General features: G+C 42.7%; 2 protein-coding genes across 2 annotated transcripts in view; one reads left to right on the plus strand and one right to left on the minus strand.

The window, feature by feature from the left end:
• Positions 1–6,943, minus strand: EIF2B2 (eukaryotic translation initiation factor 2B subunit beta). The gene is made up of 8 exons (XM_027571502.2): positions 6,682–6,943; positions 6,452–6,572; positions 6,173–6,321; positions 5,105–5,268; positions 3,945–4,040; positions 3,070–3,207; positions 1,960–2,026; positions 1–682 (listed from the first exon to the last, which is right to left on the minus strand). The coding sequence occupies exons 1-8, from the start codon at positions 6,842–6,844 to the stop codon at positions 525–527; spliced, it is 1,056 nt and encodes a 351-aa protein (XP_027427303.1). The 5' UTR covers positions 6,845–6,943; the 3' UTR covers positions 1–524.
• Positions 6,944–7,102: 159 nt separating this feature from the next.
• PGF (placental growth factor) overlaps positions 7,103–19,576 on the plus strand; it is a 49,485-nt gene continuing 37,011 nt past the window's right edge. Inside the window, exon 1 of the mRNA XM_027571508.2 lies at positions 7,103–7,120. The gene's annotated coding sequence lies outside the window, so the exon portion shown is untranslated. The remainder of the gene's footprint in view (positions 7,121–19,576) is intronic.

Here is a 19,576-nt window from a genome sequence, read left to right on the forward strand (position 1 = left end):
AAGAAGCTTTTATTGGCACAGCCCAGGAAAAGGTGTGGTAGCCATTTCTGAGCAAAAACCTGTATCCCAGCAAGGTCTTCAGTGTTAAGTTTAACACCCCACTGAACCAGAAAGTTTAAGTTCCTGAAACTTAAGTTCCAGACTCCCCAGGTCACTAAGAGGTTAAGAGGCTCCCCCACCAAAAAAAATTTTAAGTAAACTCTATGCCCAACGTGGGGCTCAAACTCACGACCCTGAGATCAAGAGTCACATGCTCTACCAACTGAACCAGCCAGGTGCCCCAAAAGACTTCCAAAATTTATAGGTCAAGCCCTGCTGCTTCTGTTAAGATCAGAAAGGCAAGAGACAGTCCTGAATGTGCATCCTTGTTATGGGATGACTAAAAGGGAAGGAAACAGTATTAAGTTTTTTCAGATTGACTCCAGGTCACTCCCCATTACAAGGACGATGTTTTCAGCAGTCACACTGAAGTCCCTCTCCATTCTGTATTTGGCTAAGCAGCTTCTGCTTAGGACAGGTGGTGGTCATAGGACATGATCATCAGGATGGTAGAGTTCACTCATCAGGCGGTAGATGTAGGACGGTGCATTCCCACCAATGTTGGAGATAAAGAGGGTAATGAGCTCTGGGGGGACGTAGTCAAACACAGGACAGTGAACGCTGACCTTCTCCAGAATGTCCCCTGAAAGGCAATTACACGTGCTAAAGATAAAACCGAGGATCCTGCTCTAATAACTAAGCACACAGATTCTAGGCTCAATAATGCAGGCATACTTGCTACCCCAAAAAGGGGAAGCTGCAGCAAAGTACAAACCAGAAGAGATGACTTCACATCATGACACTCCTGCTTCAAACTCTCCAATGCCTTTCCATAGCCCTAAGAATAATTCCAGCTTGGGATAGTAGCCCTCAAGATCTGGCCCCTCCCCACTGTGCTACGCTAATTATAATTTATCCCACTCTCCCTCATGCTCACTACTCTCCAGCCATATGGCCATCTTGTTCCAACTGGCTAAGCCTAGGCCTAACTCAGGCCTTTTGCACCAACACCTGGGAGACTCTCCTTGATCTTTACGTGGTGGGGCTCTATTCATTCTGCACTCAGCTGAAATGGCCTCTCATTTAGACCCTTCCCCCACTAACATAGTCTCCTACCACTTTCCATCCCATCATCGTTATTTGTTTTCTTCCCAAAACATCCCATAACCTGACATATTCTTGTCTGTCTTCTGCAATAGAACATAAGCTCCGTGGGAGCAGGGCCTGTGTTGTTCATTATTACATCCTTAGTACCTAGAATAGTGCTGTATACATAGTGGGTACTCAAAAGATACAAAGAATCCTTGAAAAAATGAATGTGTGAATAAATGGATGAAGTTATTCAACTTCTAAGAATTAACACCCCAAGTATGGTGCCTCCCAGAGGGCGTTTAAGGCCATCTTATGTTGATGAGGTGGCAAGCTCATTGAGCACAGCTGCTGCCTTCAGAAGTCAGAGGAAAAGGACCCCAACACATGAAGGTATCCAGGTTATAGGCAAGTTTTATATTAGGAACATTTTAGAGCATGCTTCCTTTGGCAGCCATGTCACCAAAATGACTCCCTACAGCAAATGAGAATGAGTACATTTTCCCATTGGGTTGCTGCGTGTGTGTCAAGCAATGTGCAAAGCCAAACCCCATCAATGCTGAATGATCCAACCCACCATGGCCCCAATACTCAGTGAAATATATTAGTCTCAGAACAAAATGAACATGGACTAGATGAGGTCCCCACACACTCTAAGATGCTAAAGAGAAGTCCCCATGAGAATTACGATAAAAAGCACAACTGGGCAGTATTCAATCCCCACTGACTACTAAAACAAAAGCAAAAAGACCAAAACATGTACACGTGCACATGCATGCGCACACGCCCCCCCCCCCCACACACACACACACAAAACACACCCTTCTGTACCTTCTGTGAAAGGCAGGACTTCTTCAGGAGCCACAAACTTGTGAAATGAATCTTCTTCATTGGGGAACTAGACAAAGAAAAAAATTAAAAAAAAAAAAAAGGCACGAGAGAGACCCAGCAAATTCCAGTTTTAAGTATACACCCAAGGGAAATAAAAAAGGTATGTCCACACAGAAACTTGTACACCAGTGCTTACACCAGCATTATTCACAAAAGCCAAAAGGTTGAACAGTCCAACTGCCCACCAACGGGTGAATGGATAAATAAATTGTGGTAGGTCCCTGCAACAGAGTATTATTCAGCCACAGAAAGAAACCAAGCGCTGTGCTACAGCTACGAACCTTGAAAACATGCTAAGTGAAAGAAGTCAGAAACAAAAGGCACATATTGTATGATTTCTTTTGTATGAAATATCCCAAACAGGCAAAGCCACAGAGACAGAAAAGCAGATCAGCGATTCCTAGGAGGTGGGCGGAGGGGGCAAAAGGGAGTGATGACATAATGGGTACGGGGTTTTTTCTAGGATGATGAAGGTTTGAAACCAGAGAGTGGTAGTTGCACAATGCTGTGAATGTAATAAATGCCCCTGAACTGTACATTTAAAAATGGGTAATTGTATGTTATGTGACTTTCACCTCAATTTAAAAAAGAGAACTGCAAATAGGTTGGTATTTCAAAGCAAACAGCTTCTATTGCTAGTGAAATGGCTCTTACTTTGTAATACTGCTTGTATTCAGGCTACAGAGGACAGTCCTTCCAATGATGAAAAATAAAACTGATTCTGTGTTCTGGGTTTCAACTTGTTCGGCATTTTCAGAAATGATCAGCGTGACGGGCAATGGTGGCAATGTCAACAAAGGGCCTTCGCCAGCCACGTACTATCCTGACCTTACAATTTTGATTTCTCAAAACTGACAAGTTATAACTATCAATTTTTTTTTTCCTGATTCAAGACTTCTGTGGCTTTTTCTGGCCCCTATGGGGAGGGCCATTTACTAAGCCATTTAGTAAACGCAGATAAAGAGAAGCCCCAGAGTGAGTAGGTTGAAGGCCCAGAGTTCAAGCCTACTCTTTGGCTTCCTTCTCTCTGCTGGCTACAGACAGACATACCTGCGGGGAAAGCTTGAACATGGGAGCACACACGATGAGCGGGGTGGAATGGTGTTTTGCTGCCAGTGCTAGAGTGTGAGTTCCTGTCACAGCTCTCAGGGCACCGTTGGCCAGGATGGTCTTTGTGCCAATGATCACCTTTGGAACAGGAAGCAAAATGTGAGTCATCCTACGGATGGAGCCTTAAATGGGCCATTGGGCACCACAGGCTAAATGCTCAGGCCTCAGTCTCGACATTGTGAGGGTCACACACTAGTCAGGGAAAAGGGATTCTATGGTAAGGACCATGAGTTCTAGCTCAAGAGTGGCTTCCCAAAGAAAGAATGAATATTGTATGTGACAGGAAGCTGCACTATCTCCTGCCCTTAGCCCTGCCTTTTCTGGAATCTATATGCCACACCTCCTGAGAAAGCTAAGAGCCTTTCTATTCACCATCCATCACTGTCAAGCTCTCTAAGCAGAAGGCAGGGACCCTCTACCCAATTCCTAGCAGCTGCCACACTTAGCCTTATTTTCATTCTCTTCCAATGCTTTCACCAAAAAGAAGCGACCCTGGGGCACCTGGCTGGCTCAGTCAGTACAGCATGGACTCTTGATCTCAGAGTTGTAGTCTGAGCCCCATGTTGGGTGTAGAGATTGCTTAAAAATAAAATCTTTAAAACAAAAACAAAAAGAAGCTACTCTAAGTGAGGAACAATGATACAGATAAAGGGAAAAGAAATCAGGTTAATATATTAAAAAGGCCCAGCATGTACTTTTAAAAGGCACTAGAAGTTTTCTTCTCTTCTCATGGATATTATAGGAGGGAGAAAAAAAAAATGAGTATTTTAGAAGTATAATCTTCATGAATTCAATATAACTCCAAATACACCTACCTTGTTGACTCTTGACATAACAGCAAAAATGGCAGCATCAGTCATGACAGTTGTCTCAATACCCGCTTTGGATAAATTGACTGCCATTTCGTGACCCTACAATAGGAGAGAAAGGCCTGATGTTAGGAGAGAGGGTGAGAGAGAGTGGAAGGCATCTCCAGTGGAACTGGATCTGGACAATTCTGTAATACTGGGCACAGCCAACACACACCTGCCAACAGGTAATTCCTTTTTCTACTCATGGTAGGTATTCTCTGGTACACTGCAGAGAAGCCCAGGAGAAGCCAATAAATGCTGAATTTTCCACAGGAGCACTAGCGCAGCCAGAAAACTGGAAATACTGCTTGCTTGTATAATTAGGGAGCGCTAACAGCACAGCTCTTGGCTCATTCTTTTATGACCTCCTGCATCCTTACATATTTCCTTTCTAGAGACCTATTATTTACATAGGGATTGAGTGAGGTCAGAGCAAGCATCAGTCATCCCCAAGGGTAATTTACCCTATTTTGATTCCTAAAAGAACCAATATATTTCTTTTCTTGGCCCCAGCATTTCCCCTAACTTTCCTAAACCAATGTTTAAGAATGTTGACAGAAGGGGCGCCTGGGTGGCTCAGTCGGTTGAGCGTCTGCCTTCGGCTCAGGTCGTGATCCCAGGGTCCTGGGATCGAGTCCCGCGTCGGGCTCCCTGCTCAGCGGGGAGTCTGCTGCTCCTCTGCCCCTCCCCCTGCTTGTGCGTGCTCTCTCTCTAATAAATAAATAAAATCTTAAAAAAAAAAAAAAAGAATGGGCGCCTGGGTGGCTCAGTTGGTTAAGCGACTCAGGTCGCTTCGGCTCAGGTCATGATCCTGGAGTCCCGGGATCGAGTCCCACATCGGGCTCCCTGCTCAGCGGGGAGTCTGCTTCTCCCTCTGACCCTCTTCCCTCTCGTGCTCTCTATCTCTCATTCTCTCTCTCTCAAATAAATAAATAAAATCTTTAAAAAAATAAAAATTAAAAAAAAAAGAATGTTGACAGGATGAACAACTCAAAAATTCCCTTCATAGATGTGTGTTCTCATTGTCTTACTTATCAAGTCAAAGTTGGCATGGAGCCCATCTATCACTCCTTTATTCCCTCCTCATTTTTCATTTTTCTTAGCAGCTCCAGCAGTCCCCCTACCTGACAGAAAGGAGCACACTCTGCCACAATGACATGGAATTTCCTCTTTCGGGCAGCCTCTTTGAGGAAGGCCTCTACTGTCCGGGAGAAGCCAATGGTCATGATCACCTCATTGGAGTGGATGTGCTCCAGAGCCTGGGCTGCAATGTTCTCTGTAGTCCCTTCTGCAACAACAGTCAGTTTGGCAAGGAAAATGTGAAACTGCCATATGCCACAACACGAGACAATCATGACAGAACATGGAAAGAGACAAGTGCCCTTCACACAGACGGCCCACCTAGCAGACCTAGTGGTAACACAGGGTGAAGGGACTTAATGTGAAGGTCACCTTTTCTTAAAAGCCATGCTCCTCTGGGATCTTCTACTTCCCAAGTTCTCAGCCTACCTTCTTTCCCAGCAGAACCCCTACTCATCCACTTATCCCCCAACTCTGCCCCACGCAATACCAGCTCCTTAGAATTCATTTTGAAGACAATGAATTCAAGCAAAAAAAATGGTCCAATCTGAGAAACTGTAAGGTGCTGAGAGTGGGGTAAACAGAGTTTCCCCCTAAAAGAACTCCTCTAAAAGGTGGCTGCAACACCCCCACCTGAAAAGGAGGCCACAGAAGAAAAACGGGAGGAATTTGGAAGCAGTAGCTACAGACACACAGACCCAGCTTCTTCCTCCCTTGGGGAACCGATTGTAATGAATACATGCAGGTCTCCTGGGTCACAAAGACAAGGGGAAAGGAGGTGGTGCATCTGTGTGTATAAAAATTCAAGAGGAAATTTAGGGAAGAAGAGTCTATCATCTGTGGTTTTGGGGAGTTCATCTTTAACATGAAAATAAAGCTCTGTCCTAAGTCTCTGCAGCAGTGGATCTGCAATCCCTCAAGGGCCGGTCTGTAAGGACACGCAGAGAGGGCTATCTTAGTCCTGCCACCCGTTCCAACCCTTTCTCTTAATCAGGATGGAGCACAAAGCTCGGAGAACCACAAGACTGGTTATCTCCTATATCTACTGATGAACAACTTCCAGGGTCTTCTTTTCCCTCATCTGCCTGTCCATCAGGGATCAGGACTCTTACCCAGTTCCACAAGCAGCTCATTAATTGCCTCAATGATGTTGGACTGGAGTTGGGCATAAGGGAAGCTGAAATCCTCGCTCAGGCCTTCGGATGTCAAGAGTTTGTGCAAGGACTCCTGCTGATCGCTCTCATCGCTGCGCCCGTGGAGTCTAGGGAGGCAACAAGACCCAAACAGGGAGGGGGGCGGAAGTGTAGTAATTTAAGTAACAGGAGCCGCTCAGCTCCATCAAAGGCTTCAAGCAGGGAGAAGGGCTTGTGCAAAAAGGCCCACATCCTGACCTGCCATACTCCTCCCGGATGATCCTGAGCACTCTCCGCACCATGTTGCCCACCGTGGTCTCTGAGGGCTGCGCAGCCGTCATCCTCTGGCCCTCTCGGCGGATCAATTCCATCAGTTTCTCTGCAGTCGAGGGAGAGAAGGCACGAGCGCGATGAGGCTGGGCGACTCTCCGCCTGAAGATCGGGGCCGGACAGTGTCTAGGGACGCGACGGAACTAGACCTGCCTTACCTGCGTTGCTCCAGCGGTGGTCCGTGATGATCCGGCGCAGCAGCCCCAGGGTCTCCCGAGCCATGTCCTCGGAGCTGCGCTGCCCGCCATCCCGCTTCAGGGCCTCCACGAAACTCTCGATGCTCTCGTACAACTCCGAGCCCTTAGCCGCGGCTCCTGGCATCTCGAAAAAAGCCGCCTCCCCGGCGGAACCCACACCTGTACGACCTCCGTCCTTGCACTTCCGGGGCGGGTGAAGTCGGCTTCCGCTCCGCGAGGAAAACTCTAGTTTGAGGGTCCGCAGGCCACGCCCCTCGGTGCCACATCCCGCCTCCTCCATCTGCCTAAGCCAATCAGAGGCTAGGAGCTCGAGTTACTGAGTTACAGCCGAGCGACCGCGAGTCTCGGAGGCGGGAGGACCGGAAGTGGCCTTTAGTGGCTCTTCAGACGCTGAATAGAGGTGAGGAGTGAGGCCCCATGAGGGTGGCTTGTCTCGTTGCTGTGGAAACAGCCAGCCTCGGCGTCCCCCTACCCCCCAAGACCCGAGGCTGCGCTGCACAAGTTGCCGCCCTGGTCCTGGTCCCCAAGCGAACACCCGCTCTCTTGACCGAGACGCTCAGATTGCGGGTCCAGGACCCGCTGCACTTTAAGCAGACGCGTCATAATGCTCTTTTGCTGCATGGAACTGGTTCGTTTGCACCTGTGTGTTTCTAATAGATTCAGCTCCCTGAGGACGGGGACCAAACCTTTTTTGCCTTTGCATTCCCAACGCCTCACACACCTAATGTAAGACAGGAATCAGGGATGAGGAGACCGAATACTCCCCAGTGAGGAGATTCAAAGGGGGAGCTTACATGGGAGCAAAGATGATGTCCTTCCATTTGGACAGACTACAGAGGCTGGCAAGTATAACAATACCAAGAGCTACTATTGACTTAAAGTTCACTAGGTGTTGGGCACTGTGTGTGAATGATCTCATCTATTGCGATTTATGAGGTAGGTACTCTTATCCTCATTTTACAGGTTAGAAAACAGCCACAAAATTTAAGCAGTTGGTAAGGGGATGCATTCGTATTTAAATCTCCGTCTATCTGAATCCAAAGTCTGGGTGTAATGAGAATCCCTATTTCTTTAAATTCTTAGAATCTTTGGACACACACATTTTAAAGACATTTGTTACAATTGACAAATTGCCCTCCAAAAAGATACATAGATACCAAAATCAGACAAAGCTAATACAAGAAAGCTACAGACCAGTATCCCTCACGAACGCAGATGCAAAACCTGTAACAAATTAGCAAATCAAATCCAGCAATATATAAAAAAGATTAAGACATCATTACCAAATAGAATTCAAACCCAGAATGCAAAGCTCTTTTAATATTTAAAAATTAATCAATTTAACAAGCCATATTAACAATATAAAAAGTGAAACCACTTGATCATATCAATCGATGCAAGGATTTGACAAAATTCAACAGCCATTAAAAAAAAAAAACAGGGCGCCTGGGTGGCTCAGATGGTTAAGCGTCTGCCTTCGGCTCAGGTGATCTAGTCCCGCATTGGGCTCCCTGATCAGCGGGGAGCCTGCTTCTCCCTCTGCTTCTCTCTCTCTCTCTCTCTCTGTCTCTCATGAATAAATAAATAAAATCTTTAAAAAAAAAAAACTCTCAGAGAACTAGGAATAGAAGGGAACTTCTTTAACTTAGTAAAGAGCATCTCCAAGAGCCTACACTTAACATAATACTTTATGGTGAAAGACTGCCTTTTCTCTAAGATCAGAATAAGACAGGGATGTCCACTCTCACCACTCCTATTTAACGTTATACTCAAAAGTCCTAGACAGTGCAGTAAGAAAAGAAAGAGAAATTTTACAGACAGACTAGAAAGAGAGAAAACTCCCTATTCACAGAAGACATTGTCCACCCAGAAAATCTGAAGAATCAATAACAATGACAAAAAACCTCCTAGAACTAGTAAGTAAATATAGCAAGGATACAAGGTCAACACACAAAAATCAGTCTTATTTTTATATACTAGCAAAGAATAATTAGAAACCAAAATTGAAAACACCATACCTCCCAAAAGCTATAATACATTTGTCAATTTTGTTTGTGTTAAGTTTAAATTGTCCTAAAAATTGTACCAATTTACATGCTTGCTAACACCATGTTCTGGCCAATTTTGGATATTGTTCTTTATTTTTCCAGGCATCAAGCCATTACAAAATAAGGTATGTAGTATTTTATATATACAAAATAATACATGTAGTATGTATATATATAATATATATATATACAAGTTATGACACATGACAACAAAATGAACATACATGAACCCATCTCTCAACTTAAAACCAAGATTCTTAAATACATAGACATAGGAAGTAGAATGGTGGTTTTCAGGGGCTGGAGGGAGGCATAAGTTGTTTAATGGGTACAGAATTTCGGTTTTACAAGATGAAAAGAGTTCTAGAGATGGATGGTGGATGATGGACATACATTAATGCCATGGAACTGCACACGTAAGGGTAAAAATGGCAAATTTTTTGTTCTGTGTATTTTACCACAATTAAAAAAAATATGTGACATATACCAAAAAAACCCTGAAATACTGCCAAAACCACCTCATTGATGTGTGTGTTTGTCTATTCCATTTCCTTGCCTTCTTGAATACCCAAGGATAACCACTAGATTTTGATTGATTTTGCTTTGTTTTTTTTTAAAAAAAGTATTATATATTTATAATCCCTAAACAACATATTGTTTAGTTCTGCTTGGTTTTGAGGTTTTTTTTTTACAAATGGCATTATAATGTAATTTTCTACAATTTGCTTTTTTCACTTGATATGACATTCCTAAAATTCATCTATGTTCTTACATGTATCTGTGGTTCTCTCATTAGCACTGCTGCATAATATTCCATCATGTGACCATACCACAATTTATGTATTCATTTTTCTTCAACAGATATGTGGGTTGTTTCCAATCTTTTTTGGGGGGGGTGGGAGAATATAAACTATAAATATTCTTATGTGTATTTTGGCATATGTACAAGTGGAACAGCTAGGGCATAGTCTATATGAATAGTCAGCTTTACAAATAGTGCTCGTCTTCCAAAATGGTTAAATTAATTAATTCTCTCTCCAGTAGGACTTAAAGAGTTCCAACTGATCTACCTCATTACCAACACTTGGTATTATCAGTTATTTTATTTGGGGGAATCAGATAGATATAAAGGATATACCATTATGATCTTAATTTGTTTCCTGATGAGGCTGTTAATTTTTTCATATGTTTATTGGCCATGTGTTTTTCTCATTTGTGAAATACCTGTGTGTGTCTCTTGCCTACTTTCTTAAGAATCCTTTTTGAAATACACTTGTAGGAATTCCTTATATATTCTGAACACTAATCTTTTTCAGTTATTTGTTCTATAAATATCTTCTCTCAGTTCATGGCTTGTCATTTTATTCACTTTGAGATGTCAAAGACATCTTGTCTTTGTATAGTTAATGCTTTTCATGTTTTATGTAAAAGATCCTTCCCTAATATAAAGGCTTAAAGATAATCTATCTTCTTCTTCTAAATAATTAAAAAATTTAAATTTACAAGTAATTTTGAGTTACTTTCTGTGTAGGATGAAAGGTGGGAATCCAATTTTCTTTTTCCATTCTCTTTCTACCGATTTTCTTTTTTTTTTTTTTTAAGATTTTATTTATTTGAGAGAGAGAGTGAGCGAGAGAGAGCACAAGCTGGGGGAGGGGCAGAGGGAGAGGGAGGAACAGATTCCTCGCTGAGCAGGGAGCCCGACGTGGGACTCCATCCCAGGATCCTGGGATCATGACCTGAGCTGAAGACCGATGCTTAACTGACTGAGGCACCCTCCATTGATTTTTAATGCTACCACTGTAATATGTCAAGTGTCTATAATGTGTGAGTCTGTTTGGGGACTATTTTGTTCCATTGCTAAATTTGCCTATCCCTTACCCAATATCACATTATCTGTTTTACTCTTGTCTTATTTTATAAAACGTCTTGCTATCTGGTAAGAAAAATTCCCTTGCCATATTTCTTTAAGAGGGTCTTAACTAGTTTGGGACCTTTGCTCTTTCATATATATTTTAGAAATAATTTATCTATTCCTAAAAACAAAAAAACAAACAAAACAAAAACAAAAAAACCCTAAAGATTTTCCTTGGAATTACTTTAAATCTCTAAATTAATTTCAAGTAGAATTGACATCTTTAGGATACTGAGTCTTCCTATCCATGGACATGGTATATATCTCCATTTATTTAGGTCTTCTTTAAGGTTGTTTGGCAAAATTTTATGATTTTCTCCCTATAGGTCTTACACATCTTGTGTAAGATTTATTCCTAGGCACCTTGTATATTTATTACTGTTGTAGATGATTATCATTCTTTTTCATCATTGCCAAATTGTTAGAGAAAATACAAAAACTCCTTTTAATTTGCATTTCTTTGCTCATTAATCAAGGTGAATGTTTTTTTATGTTTATTTGCCTTTGCATTTCTTCTCTTATGAATTGCTTGTGCACATGTGTTGCCCATTTTTTTCTAATATGATACATGACAGATATTCTGGTTGTCCACCCGATATCCATTTCTTTCTTCTTCCCTGTTAAAAGAACTGATTTTGTTTGGTTTCTACCCACAGGGAAAGTGGGTTTTAGCTTATGGGTAAATTCTCATTGGTCTAAGCCAATCATGGCAATTCCATTCTCCTTTAAAAAAAATTTTTTTAACAGGTTGGTATTGGATAACCCATTTTCTAGCCAGCAGGATATGAGGGAGATCTGTTTGGAAAAGTTTCTTTGTTCTTAAGTAACAGAGAAGACTACTTTGTCTCTTCTATCTCTGATTGTCTGAGATATGATGCCTAGAATTACTGCAGCTATCTTGTGCCCATGAGGTCTCAAGACTGAGGATAAAGTTAACATGCCAAGGATGGCAGAACAGAAAAACAGAAAGAATCTAGGCTCTTGATGATATCGACACTTAATGGGTATTTTACATATATAAACTCTTTTCATTCTTACAGCAATCCTATGAAATAGATACTACTAATATAACCGTTTTCAAAATAGGAACCTGAGGCATAAATAGGACAAGTAATTTGCTTAATGATACACACTTAGTAAGTGGAAGAGTTGAGATGTTAATCCAACAGTATAGCTTCAGTGCCTGCACTGTTAGTCTGGGTACTGTGGTGCCTTTTATTAAAGTTGTGTGAAATCAACAAATCCAGAAGTTGCCCTACTTTTAGACTTCTTACTATATAAAGTGATACATTTCTCTATTGATAAAATTTTGAATTCTGAGTTTTCTGTCACTTGCAGTCCAAAGTATCCTGATATTGGGTATTTAATCTTCTTCTGGTTGCTATGTAAGGTCTATTTATATGTTAAAGATACCAATCATTTGCGATTTGTGTTGCAATATTAGTAGTTTTACAAACTTTGCCCAATTCTCATATATTGCTGTGGGATTTTAAATTGAAACACCTTTCAGTAGGACAATTTGAAAAAAACATAGCAAGAGACTTTAAAATGTTCATTCATACTCTTTAAGCCAGTATGTCTAAGTGTAGAAATTTATCCTAAGGAAATAATCAGAAATAGGCACAAAGATTTATCCACAATCACATTTTTCACTTTATTATTTATAATATAAAAATCAGAAATATTCCTAAGTATTCAAAATTAGGAAATTGGTTTGGAAATTATGTACTGCCATCCATGTTTTAGAAGAATATTTAATGACATAGGAAATAATGATAAGAATTGTTGACAACATATTGTTAAGTTTAAAAAGTAGGTTGCATGCAGTCACTCTGGAAAATAGTTTGGCAGTTCCTTTAAAAACTGAAAATGGATTTATAATACAATCCAGCAATTGCACTCCTGGTCATTCATCCTAGAGAAATGAGCGCTTGTGTCCAAACCACATGAATGTTCATAGCAGCTTTATTCATAATAGCCAAAAACTGGAAACTTCCCAAATATCCTTCAATTGGTTGATATTTAAACAAACTGTGGCACATCTGTAGCATGGGATATGGCTCAGCAATAAAAAGGACCAAACTGTTGATATCTGCAACAACTTAAATAAACCTCAAGGAACTTAACGCTGAATAAGAAAAGCCAATCTCAAACTATATTTCCTGTATAATTCCATTTATGTATCATTCATGGAGTAACATATAAAGAGAGATAAAGAATGGATTAGTAATTGCCAGGGGTTAGGGATGGGTGGGGGGCATGAGATGGGTGTAGCTATGAAGGAGTGACACAAAGGATAGTGCAGTTGAGTCTCTGGATGTTGTGGGGATGGTTATGCAAGGCTACACATGATAGAATTTCATAGAGCTACACACACGAGTGCATGTGTAACTGATGAAATCTAAAACTATGGATTATATCAATGTCAATATTTTGGTTTTGATATAGTACCATAGTTGTATAAGTCGTTACCATTAGAGGAGGCAGGGGGAAGGGCACGTGGGACTTTGGTATACATTCCTTTCAACCTCCTGTGAATCTACAATTATTTTGAAATAAATAGTTGAACAAAAACTTCATAAACCAAGATTTATATAATAAAAGCATCTATTTAAAAGAAAATTATAGGGACGCCTGGCTGGCTCAGTTGGTGGAGTGTGCGACTCATGATCTCGGGGTTGTGAGTTTGAGCCCTATGTTGGGTGTAGAGATTGCTTACAAATAAAATCTTTAAAAGAAAATTATGATGGATTACATTACATTAATTGTTAAATGCCTCAGTGCTAAAATAGTTTAAAGTGCAATTTTTCAAAAAAGCAAGATGCAAAAATAGTATATTTGGTACGATCTCAATTTCACTTAAAAATATTTATACATTGGGGTGCCTGGGTGGCTCAGTCATTAAGCGTCTGCCTTCGGCTCAGGTCATGATCCCAGGGTCCTGGGATCGAGCCCCACGTCGGGCTCCCTGCTCCATGGGAAGCCTGCTTCTCCCTCTCCCACTCCCCCTGCTTGTGTTCCCTCTCTCACTGTAGTCTCTCTCTCTCTCTGTGTCAAATAAATAAAGAGATCTTTAAAATATGTATATTTATATATTATTCATATGTATTATATATTAGTATATATTCACACACATACACACACCCACACACACACATATATATATGTATACACATGTATACACATCATATATTTGTGTGTGTGTGTGTGTGTGTGTGTGTGTGTGTGTGTGTGTGTGTGTGTATATATATATATATATATATATATATGGGTGTGTGTGTGGATATCTGTGTGTATATATGGCATACCAAGATGTTAACAGTGGCTCTCTCTGGATAGTATGATTACGAGTTTATCAGAGACCCCTAATTGCCTCATTAGCTGTTCTTCTATAGTAATAGAGTTTTGGCTTGGCAAATAGGCACCCAAAATAAAGACTACATTTCTTAGTCTCCCCAGCAGGTAGTGTGGCCACATGACTACGTTCTTACTATTGGGATGGTGTGGAAGTGTTGTGTTGCTGCTTCTGAGAAACTTCCCTGGAAGATAACTGGCATGTGTCCTTTGGCCTCTTTATCCCTTTCTCTTTCTGGCTGCCTTTCTGCTCTGCAGCCTGGATGATGAGGATTCAGGCCACACTGCACGGATGGCAGAATAGTGAGCCAGGGGGAGCCTGAGCACCCTAAGGCCTCTGTGGAGCAAAACTATCAAACCAGCCTAGACTTTTCAACTTCATGTAGCTGCAAGCAAAATAAACTTCAGTCTTATTTGAGCCACTGTTATCTTGAGGTTTCCATCATTTGCAGTCACACTCAATCCTAACAAATACAAGAGCGATTTTTATGTTCGTTTGTGTTCTGTACTTCCCAAAATTTTAACAATAAACACATCCCACTTATAATCAGAAAAAAGTTATTTGTAAGAAAAATAAGTCCTTCCATCAGGCCCGTTCTCTCAACCAGGAATAGGATTATATTGACCAGATCTTCCAGTTTTTCCCAGTGTCCCAATTTCAGACATTCTGGCTAATTGCCTGCAAAGTTATCAGGTCACAGTTTCTGAAAATTTGGAGATAGGGTGATTACAGTGATAATTCTCAACTGTGAGGAGGGAGGTTGACCAAAATATTTGTGTCTTTCTCCTTCTGTTCCAAAGAATCTCTTTTATGCCATCAGATCACTTCCTTTTCCTGAAAGGCTTTGACTCAACACTGTGGCATGTGAATACACTACTGTTTTTATCCTTCTCTGATTGTTTTGGTGGGTAAGTCATGTCTCTACGCAACCTGAGAACAAGTGCTATTGTCATGGACACCTGTTGTTTTTGTTTGCCCTGCACCCCCTTTCCTCTGGAAACTGTCCCTCCTTATGTCATTCAGGTGGAACTGTCAATCTCAGAGCCTCCTAACCACAGGGATGACACACCACACAGGTCTGGGCAGTCACCCCAGTTCCACACTGTTGGTATAAAATCATTCAGTCCTTCCCTGTGATTTGCTATACAGACCCCAGAAGAAAGCAGGTTTCTTGCCTTTAAGATCATCTGCTGTAAGGAGGTCAGCTTGGAACTCTTGGTGGCTGGCTTTCCTGTCTCATGGAGGAGGCTTATCTGTAGGAGAAAGTCAGGCAACTGCTCCAAAATAAGTAGAAGCGAACAGAGGCAAGTTTTGGAGTGAGAAAGAAAGGGCAAATGAGCTGATGACTTGAACTGATGTAGGCTTATAAAACTAGCCAGGGTTGAAGGTAGAGCCATCCTTGGACTTCTCAACAAATCCCCCTTTGGCTTAACTTTTTGAGTTACTAGAGGCTTGACTAAGCTTTTCTTTTGTTCTTCAGGGAACCCAACCCTCTTCTCAGCCATTATTTGACTGATTCTCCTAGACTAGAAGCTGATCTTGGTCTAAATGTAGATTTATATTTTAATGATATCTGGCTGTGTTTTGAATTCCCTGCCACTTGACCTTGTCAGTTGCTAGGAATTTGGAGGGAAATTCTAATGACAGACACAGGTAATGGTACTAGGGCATGTGATTAGGAAAAAACAAACAAACACCCTATTGTTATTAGGACTGCCTGGTAACAGTTTGTCTTCATAGATCAACATATACAGTATATAACAAATATTTGTTGAGCATCTTTTCGTACCAAGCACCATATTGCATATTGGAAAAGAGCCCCTGTACTAGGGGAGACTCAATAATAAAACAGCATCATCCTTAAACTTAGAGGATTTTGCCTTTTAGTTAAAGATTTTCATACTCCTTATCTCTTTCGGTCTCTAAAGAGCCCTAAGCAGTGAGCTGGTTCTGATCAAGAGATGTTATACCACAATTGATAGGTTCATCCTAAGTGAGAATAGTACCAAGTACATAGGTAGACAAAACAAATAGTCTATGATTCTGAAAAAAGAAAAATGTAGAGACTAAGGCCCACTGGTCAGTTATCCTCTCAGGCTATGTTATACTGTTTAAAAGTTTGGCCTTGGAAGTCAGATGGATCTCATTTCAGATCATAGGTCTGCCCCTCCCAAGCTGGGTGATCTTGTCTGTCAGCGGAAATGATAGTAACAGTGACATTTGATAAATGGTAGTGACCTCAGAGATTTAGAGATATTGTACTACTACTGATCTTTATTTTTTTTAAAGATTTTATTTATTTATTTGTCAGAGAGAGAGAGAGCACAAGTAGGGGGAATAGCAGGCAGAGGGAGAAGCAGGCTCCTTGCTGATCAGGGAGCCCGATGCAGGGCTTGATCCCAGGACCCTGGGATCATAACCTGAGCTGAAGGCAGATGCTTAACCAACTGAGCCACCCAGGTGTCCCTACAACTAGTGATCTTTAAAGTAGTAGGTCTGGATACCCATTACCTAATCTGGAGAATTAAAAAAAAAATTTCCATAAAAGTATATTCTAATATACTTAATAAAGGTCTGGTTATATTTAAAAAAATTTTTTATGTAATTTTAATTTAGTTAACATTTAGTGTATTATTAGTTTCAGGGGTAGAATTTAGTGATTCATCAGTTGCATATAACACTCAGTGCTCATTACATCAAGTGCCCTCCTTAATGCCCATCACCCAATTACCCCATCTCCCCACCTCCCCTCCAACAACCCTCAGTTTGTTTCCTAGAGTTAAGAGTCTCTTATGGTTTGCCTCCCTCTCTGTTTACATCATATTTTATTTTTCCTTTCCTTCCCCTGTGTTTATGTTTTGTTTCTTAAATTCCACATGAGTGAAAGCATATGGTATTTATCTTTCTTTGACTGACTTATTTCACTTAGCATAATACCCTCTAGTTCCATCCATGTTGCAAATGGAAAGATTTCATTCTTTTTGATAGCTGAGTAATATTCCATTGTGTGTGTGTGTGTGCATGTGTGTGTGTGTGTGTGTACACACACATCTTTATCCATTCATCTATCGATGGACATCTGGGCTCTTTCCATAGTTTGGCTATCGTGGACATTGCTGCTATAGACTTTGGGTGCAGGTGCCCCTTCGAATCAGCATTTTTGTATCCTTTGGATAAATAGCTAGTAATGCAATTGCTGGGTCATAGAGTCATTTTATTTTTAGCTTTTTGAGGAACCTCCATACTGTATTCCAGAGTGGCTGCACCAGTTTGGGAAGTTTGCATTCCCACCAACAATGTAAGAGGGTTCCCCTTTCTCTGCATTCTCACCAACCTCTGTTGTTTCCTGCGTTCTTAATTTTAGCTATTCTCACCAGTGTGAGGTGGTATCTCATTGTGGTTTTGATTTGTATTTCGGTCTGGTTATATTTTAAAGACCAGATAATCCAGATAAAAATAACACCAGCTTTTATTTCTAGAACGCCTCTCTTTCAAGAATGAATGAGTTATTACAACTACCTGAGAGCATTTTAGAACAGCAACAGACTTTGCATGAGGCTATATCCCAGTCAGGAAGCCTGGGCCCTCCGCCCGAGTAGCTTCCTGCCACCCTTGGTACATAGTGACACTCACTGACTAACCTGCAGACAGAGGCTGCTGGTAGCTTTCAGAGGCCAGAGGCTTACCCTCTCCCATCTGGCTTTCCTCCTTCCCTGAAGTAGTTTCTATTCCTGGTTTGATGTCTGTGGCCCGCAACATCTTTAAAAACAGTCATTGTCTAGCTTCAGAGGGTAGTTTGATTAACTGGTTCCTAACCAGAGTGGAAAAAGAAAAGGTGGGGGGACTTCTTTTTTTTTTTTTTTAAGATTTTATTTGTTTATTTGGCAAGAGATAGAGAGAACAAGTAGGCAGAGAGGCAGGCAGAGGGAGAGGGAGAAGCAGGCTCCCCGCCGAGCAGGGAGCCCGATGCGGGGCTCGATCCCAGGACCCTGGGATTATGACCTGAGCCGAAGGCAGCCGCTTAACCGACTGAGCCACCCAGGCGCCCCAAGGTGGGGGGACTTCTTAAGTGTGCTGTCTACATTGTGCAGAATGCGATGGGTAGGAAGAACTAAGTTGACCATTGAGATCAGAAAGTTCTTTCCAGTCTCAGCTAATTTCATTTCTTGGGGCTTGTATATTAAGAATTACAGTGTCTTCCCCTTATTAAGCATTCACATGTGCCAGAGACTATATATACTACATCTAAACCTTCTGAGACTCTACAGTGGAGGAAGCCAAGGCTTGGATGGGTTAAGGGACATGCCCAGTCATATCGCTAGTGGGGCAGAGCCTAGGTTCTAGCCCAGGTTTGTCTGTCTCCAGAGACCTCCCAGTGCCTCCTAATGCCACACTATCCACACCCTTTCTGTTAAAGTGGCAGGAGTGGCCTTTAGGGGTCAAACAGGGGCCAGGCTTCCAACAGTCTTTGAGGCCTTCGGGTTCTTAGGGATATAAGCTCTGTGTCCCGACTGTCACATGAGTAAGGAGCCAGTGGATGAGACTGGAGTGGGTGCTGAGAAAGCTGAGTAGCAGGCCTCTGAAAGCTGTACCACAGCCTTGCTGGGATGCCCAGCACACACCTGCGGGTGCTGGGGGCTAGACAGGGAAGAGCCCTGCTGGGTGCTGGATCTGCCTGCCAGCCCCTATGCCCTGAAGGGAAGACTGCGTGGAAAACTCACAGGGTTTACAGGCCCTAGTCTGGGGTGGATGGCTCTGTAGAGCCCGGTGGCCAGTTGCACCCCGTGGGAAAGCCTTGGCCCTGGCCTGCCTGGGAGCCACGGTGGTGCCGCCTCCTGCCCACGGCTTGGCTCAGCTTGGTTCAGCGGGTTCCCAAGTGGCTTGACTTCCTCCCCTATACCTTCCCCCACCCTGCAGTCTCCAGGGAGCGAGGGAGGCCACTGTCAGAGTTGGCTGTCAGTCTCCCAGTCCCAAGGCCTCCCCAAGCCCCTTCCCCACACACCTGGGAGCCAGGTTTCCCCAGAGAGCAGGAGGGGACCCTCCAACCTCCTGGGAGTACCCCTGCCCCTAGGTCTGTTTAGAACTGGCAGGCCCCATCCCCACTCCTTCCGCTGCATGCTTAGGCTCCACTCAGGGCTGCAATAACAGGGCTTGGGGTATGGGCTGTTGTTTTTGCAGCTGGGCTGGGGCGGAGCGGCAGCGGGAAGGCGGCATGGGTACTGACCGTCTGAGAAAGCCCCGAGCCCGCATTCCCACTAGAGCCGGGACAGCCCCTTCAGGCTAGTGACTGCTGTGCCTGTGGAGAGGCCCCTAGGCATGGCTGGAGCATGGGGGGAAGGCAGAGAGAGGCCAGCCAGGAGGGGGACAGGAGCTTGGGGGGACCCCAAGCCTTCTCTGAGCCAGCCCTCCCCAGCAGGCTGTGCTTCCCCCCTCATTTCCAGCTACAGCTGCACCAAACCTCTCCCCCACCCCACCCCCGCACATCTGGGAGATGCTGAAGCAAGCTTCCTTAAAACAAACAACAAACAAAACAGAATA

The sequence above is a fragment of the Zalophus californianus genome, chromosome 6 (genome assembly GCF_009762305.2).
Source record: "Zalophus californianus isolate mZalCal1 chromosome 6, mZalCal1.pri.v2, whole genome shotgun sequence".
Classification (NCBI taxonomy): Eukaryota; Metazoa; Chordata; class Mammalia; order Carnivora; family Otariidae; genus Zalophus; species Zalophus californianus.

Excerpts from the sequence above, each read along its gene's own strand:
- EIF2B2 (XM_027571502.2), bottom strand. The coding sequence starts at position 6,844 with ATGCCAGGAGCCGCGGCTAAGGGCTCGGAGTTGTACGAGAGCATCGAG. Across the intron at positions 6,573-6,681 it reads CCACCGCTGGAGCAACGCAG|AGAAACTGATGGAATTGATC; the intron begins GTAAGGCAGGTC and ends CCTCGACTGCAG. Across the intron at positions 4,041-5,104 it reads AGTGTGCTCCTTTCTGTCAG|GGTCACGAAATGGCAGTCAA; the intron begins GTAGGGGGACTG and ends CTCCTATTGTAG.